Consider the following 6,450-nt stretch of genomic DNA (forward strand, 5'->3'; position numbering starts at 1 on the left):
ATATATATATATATATATATATATATAATATACACATACACACATGCATACATACAGGGTGTGGTGAATAAACTGCATATTTGCACCTAATGTTTGTTTATTCACATTGTTTTGAATTAATCATGCATTAATCTCACACCTTTCATATTGCAACAATGTGACGGTTTATTTTTAGAATGGCATTGTAGGGTAAGTGTAAGAGGCCAGATCTGGTTGGTTTGAACATTAAACAGGTAGAACGTTAAGGCTGGATATGGCCAATGGCAGCATTCACCAACTTAAACAAGGAGACCTATCCAGAAGTTTTCTATTTAATAAAAGATATTTTGGCTTCCATCTACTCAGTGAAGCAATATTAATGGCTTTTTAAAACCTTTCCAGTGGTCAAAACCATATTCTATGTTCCAGTGAAGACTCATTAACATTCCATAAAAATCACAAACCACAAAATGAAAGATCTGTTTCCTTCAGAAGAGAACAAAACCAGCCGTCAACACAAAACATTTTTTTCGACATCCACCTCCCAGCAACTTCCATTTTTTAGTTTTGTGTAAGAACAACTGTCTCTATCTGTCTCTCTTTCATTCACCATTTATTTATCTCTCTCTCTCTCCAGAAAAGGAAGCTATTTATACAAATGCCAGTAAGCAGTTCCTTATATTTAGACCACCAGCCATTCTGACACTTCACCTGAAGAGATTTGAACAGGTAATCATGTCTTGTCATGCCTCCTGCCCCAGTGGCACTGTCATCACAGCTTTGGTCTTCACTCCATTCAATCTTACATTCCTCTCCTTCACTGTGTGTGTGTGTGTATTTCATCTTGCTGGTGAAGGTGCATGGCCCAGTGGTTAGGGCAGCAAACTCGCGGTCGTAGGATCGCGGTTTCGATTCCCAGACCAGGCGTTGTGAGTGTTTATTCAGCGAAAACGCCTAAAGCTCCATGAGGCTCCGGCAGGGGATGGTGGCGAACCCTGCTGTACTCTTTCACCACAACTTTCTCTCACTCTTACTTCCTGTTTCTGTTGTGCCTGTAATTCAAAGGGTCAGCCTTGTCACACTGTGTCACGCTGAATATCCCCGAGAACTACGTTAAGGGTACACGTGTCTGTGGAGTGCTCAGCCACTTGCACATTAATTTCACGAGCAGGCTGTTCCGTTGATCGGATCAACTGGAACCCTCGACGTCGTAACCGATGGAGTGCCAACTATTAAATGATTAAGAGTAATTTGCATATTTTATTCAGTTAATCCATTTCAATACAGTTTGACATAAGTAATTAACTTTCACCATGGCTACCCACTGGTTCTAAAATAAATGTTGTAATTATTGTTGTTGCTGTTCCTGACCGATCTGTTATTTAAGATGTTGACAATGTTCTGTATTGTTGATAATGTTCTGTATTGTTGATAATGTTCTGTATTGTTGATAATGTTCTGTATTGTTGATAATGTTCTGTATTGTTGATAATGTTCTGTATTTGTCTTGTTTTCCAGATTGGTTTCAGTACCCGCAAGGTTAACCGTCATGTAGAGTTCCCATTTCTCCTGGATATTGCACCATTCTGCAGTTCATTGAGTCAGGTAAACCGCAGTGGCTCATTCCTCAGTTTAAACATGGGTTTACATTCTACCACTTACTTCATACTCACTCACTCACACTCACACTCACAAACTAACTCTCTCTCAAATTTAAAAATTATTTAAATATTTTTTAAATGGTTTTAAAATTTTTATTTAAATACTTTTAAATTAAATTTTGATACATAAAAATTTAACTCGATTTAAATTATTTATAAAAAAAATTGAATATTACTTCAATTATTTTCTAATTCCAGAAATTTTAATATTTTTCAAATTTAGTTTTATTTCACTCATTTCATCATCATCATCACCATCATTTAGTGTGTCCATTTTTCCATGTTAGCATGGTGGGACAGTTTTATTGAGGCATATTTTCTACAGCCAGATGCCTTTCCTGTTGCCAACCTTTGTCTGCTTCTGAATAAAGTAATATTACCCTATGGCCAGATACATTTTCCCAGAATAGTGGAAATGAATGACATTCATTTACAACAATCATGCAATGTCAAGAGAAGGTGACACAAAAATACATGCAGGCACACACACACACATGGTGTTAGGAAATGTGGCCAGTTGAAGAAATCATGCCAAAACTGACATTGGAGCACAATACAGCTCTGCAGCTCACCAGATTCTTTTAAAATCATCCGACCCATGCCAGCATGTAAAACAGACATTAAATGTTGACAGCTTCAGACTTCTGTGGCTATTGTAGATGTCGAGTATATAAACAGATCAGCTGCTTGTTTCTCTGCAATTAGTCAAATTGATGTTGGCACTACTGGTGAGAGTCCAATAATATATGAAAATCGATTAAAATTGTTCATCATTCTTTATCTATAAAGAAATAGCAAAATTAGCCCTGTTTATATATCTACTATATAGGTTTTGTTATACTATATGATACCTTCATACTATGTGGAGTGCGATGCACATTGACAGGCCCCTGATATTAAATAAAGTGACGGTATATAAATTAGTAATTCCAGTTTCCTGTAGCTACTGTAATTGTCGAGTATATAAACAGATTGGCTACTTGTTTCTCTAGGATTGGTCAAATTGATGTAGACACCTCTGATGGGGATCCAATAAGCTACAAAAATTGAATAAGGTTCTTCATCATTTTTGTCAATCTACAGCAGCTAAATTAGCCCTGTTTATACAGGTACTATATAAGTTACATACACAATAGGCTTCTTTCAGTTTCTGTCTGTTAAAGCCGCTCACAAGGCTTTGATCAGCCCAGGGCTATAGTAGAAGATGCTTCCCCAGTGTGTCATGCAATAGGACTGAACCTAGAGCCTTGTAGTTAGGAAGCAAACTTCACCATACTGCCATGTTTGTACCTAATTTTATTTTAAGAAATTAATATTCAGTAAATATTTTGTAAGTAATTCTTTAATAGAATTTTATTATTTTATTTATTTCCAGTATGTGAAGGCAGGTCAGAAGAAAGTGCTGTACTCTCTGTATGGCATTGTCGAACACAGTGGCCGGTTATCAGGAGGTCATTACACTGCCTACATTAAAGTCTGTAAGAACAACCTGAACAAAGCAAATAACTTTGTGGCCCAGAAGAGGTTGAATCCTAAGGAATACATTATGCAGTACAGAGAGTCACTGTTGAAAGGTGACAGCAACATCTCTGCTGAGACCGAAGAAGAAGAGGTCGATCCCGAGAGTTTGGTACCAACTGGGAAATGGTACCACATTAGTGATACCCTTGTTCGAGAGGTGCCAGAATCACTTGTGGAGAAAGCACAAGCATACCTCCTTTTCTATGAAAGGATTTATTGACAATTTTTGCCCGGTTTTCTAATTTTTTTTTCTATTAGGAAAATAATTAAAAGTAAACAAAAAAAAAATCTGTTTTTTATCTTTTTTTTTTTCAAACAAAACTCATGTGTGTTTGTTTGTGTGTGACAGTGTATATGTGTGTGAGGGTTTGTATGTGTGTGAGGGTGTGTATGTGTGTATGTGAAAGAGAGAGAATGTGAATATTACTTGCCAGTATATTTGTAAATACAAACATTTCCCAAGTCTCTGTCAAAAGAGGCTGTCTCTTCTTTCCCTGTCAAAAACTAAACAAATGTTAAGGTTAATTGTACAAAACTTTACAAAAACGAAAACAAAAAAAGGGAAAGAAAATGAATAAATTTGTTACAACCATTGTTTATTCCAGAAACTGGAATTTATATAATTAGTTATATATATAGATTTATATACATGCCATCTGTTTTTTTTTTTTTTTTTCCATGCCTTTAGTTTGAACCCCTTCAATTCATTACTCTGCTCCCATACTGCGCGCACGCACACACACACACACACACTCTCTCTCTCTCTTCCTATGCACCACAGTACTGACCCCTCACACCTCATACCTAAAAATAATTTCAGTTAGTGTCTTATCTTTTGGCATACACATTTTTCAGATCTTCAAAATTTTTCACAATAATGAATGATGATTGATACCACTAATACTAATATTAATACTACTACTACTACTAATAATAATAATGATGAACATCAATGGTGACTAAAGGTTTAAATATTTTTTCTACTTCATTTTAAAGAGATGACAAACTTACTTCTATATCTCAAATCATTTGAGGATTATAAAACAAAAATTGAATGGAAGGTGTTAATTTAAGAGATTTCATCATTAGTAAAATAACTTGGTTATTGGAAATATTGAAAAGATTTTGTTTTTTTAAAATGATTAAATTCTTTAACCCTTTGGCTGTCCAAAATGTATTCATAAGTTTGTCTTAAACACCTGAACTTATCTCCAAACTTTTAGTTCATCTTGTTTCATATGTCCTGAGTAACATAAAGCTTTTCTTTCATAAATCCCAAGTTGTTCTGGTGATTAAAAAAAATTGGGAATGTTTATCAGATATGATTCATGCAGGCCAAGGAAATATGTCTTGTGTATCACATAGGATACACAAGACAGGCAAAGAATTAACTTTTATATGTGATTTAAGATCCTTTTTAGTGTGTTTGTGGAGGTAGAGGTGTGTTCGAGACAGTTTGTACATTTTTTTTTTTTCGTTTAGTTTGGGGTGGGCATGGAAGTACCAATATAATATTTGATATTTCTGGTTGGGACCTGCTGACGTTTTTTTTTTAAAACCCTCTGGCATTTTCTTAAATTTCCGACCAAACAAGACTGTTTATCACCTCTACCTCACTCCCTTTTAATAAACTTTCCCCTCTCCCTGCAAACTAAACTCCTCCCTCCTAGTCATCCCATCCCCCAATGAACTCCCTCCATTCAACCACATTGACCTCACCAATCAGGGATAGACACTGTTCTCCCCTCCCCCTTTTCAAATTAATTACTTTTCCATCTGATCTCTGACAGTTGTACTTTCATGTACTAACAATGTCTTGTGTCACAATGTGCCATTGTGACACAATAAAGGTTGTTGTTTTAGGTCCCCCAGGTTAGCTCTGATTGAGCAAACATTAAAAGGTGTTCCACTTGTGACCATCCTGTCTTTCCACAGGTGTAGTGAGTCCCAACCTACATTGCCAAAATTTAAAAAATTTAAGACTGAAGGTTGAGATTTGGTTGCTATTTCAAGCAGGTTAAGGAATCACTTATAAACTACCCCCACCCTTGTATTATAAGAAACAAGCCAACCTGTTATAACCCATCTCCCTACACCTGTCCCCCACCCCCACATGCTCACGGCAGGAATTGAGTTGTTTAACATTTAGACTAAAATGTCCCCTCATGGGGCCCTAGTGTTTGTATGATTCGTTGTTGTTGTTTATCCCATATGACCCTTATGGGCATCTTTTGAGATTTTTCACTCATTAGGGATGTGCTCTTATGGAGACTTGGACATGGACATACACAAGTTGCATATCCAACAGCATTAAAGAAAGTCTTTCTTCAACCAGTTCTAGACAGAACTAGGATATTACCCTACTGCTTCCCTAAATCCTAATGTGGGATCATGTTAGGAGACCTCTTAATTCAAGGTTATCTTGGATTCTGTTATCCAAGGCATAATTCCAGGTTCAGTTCCACTGTGTGGCACCTTGGGCAAATGTCTCCGAATACAGCCTCAGGCCAACCAAACCCTTGTGAGGGGATTCGGTAGACAGAAACTGAAAGAAGCCTGTTATGTATATATCTGTGTGTATGTGTGTCTTTATATCTGTTTGTCCCCTACTACTGCTTGACAACCGGTATTGGTGTGTTTACATCCTGTTTAACTTAGCAGTTCAATGTAAGAGACCAATAAGTACTGGTGTCAATTTATTTCATAAAAAATTCTTCAAGGCAGTGCCCCAGCATGGCTACAGTCCACTGACTAAAACAAGTAGATGATAGATGTTGTAAGTGTAATATAGCTACATGGTTAAGCAGTTCACTTTGCAATCACAAGGTCTTGTGTTCAATCTTAGGCAAGTGTTATTTATTTTCTGTAGACTTCAGGTCAGCCCATACCTTGTGAGTGAAACTGGGCAGACACTACGTAGAAGTTTGTCAAAAAGATTCATAAGTCCAGCTATGTTGCATTGGTTCTGCTAGAGAATTACATTAAGGGTACACATATCTGTGAAATACTCAACCATGTATATGTTAATTCAATGAACCTGGTAATTCAGTTGATTGAACAACTGAAAACGCATGGTCAGAAATTCCATTTTTTTTTTTTAAGGCATCAATCTTTACTCTTTTACTTGTTTCAGTCATTTGACCGTAGCCATGCTGGAGCACCACCTTTAGTCGAGCAAATCAACCCCAGGACTTATTCTTTGGAAGCCTAGTACTTATTCTATCTGTCTCTTTTGCCGAACTGCTAAGTTACGGGGACGTAAACACACCATCGGTTGTCAAGCGATGTT

General features: G+C 36.6%; 1 protein-coding gene across 1 annotated transcript in view; it reads left to right on the forward strand.

The window, feature by feature from the left end:
* LOC106877601 (ubiquitin carboxyl-terminal hydrolase 45) overlaps positions 1-5,793 on the forward strand; it is a 77,352-nt gene extending 71,559 nt beyond the window's left edge. The window contains exons 18-20 of the mRNA XM_052975651.1: positions 617-708; positions 1,498-1,584; positions 3,016-5,793. Coding sequence (XP_052831611.1) covers positions 617-708; positions 1,498-1,584; positions 3,016-3,381 — 545 coding nt within the window. The 3' untranslated portion in view covers positions 3,382-5,793. The remainder of the gene's footprint in view (positions 1-616; positions 709-1,497; positions 1,585-3,015) is intronic.
* The last annotated feature ends 657 nt before the right edge of the window (positions 5,794-6,450 follow it).

Source organism: Octopus bimaculoides, chromosome 22 (assembly GCF_001194135.2).
Source record: "Octopus bimaculoides isolate UCB-OBI-ISO-001 chromosome 22, ASM119413v2, whole genome shotgun sequence".
Lineage (NCBI taxonomy): Eukaryota > Metazoa > Mollusca > Cephalopoda > Octopoda > Octopodidae > Octopus > Octopus bimaculoides.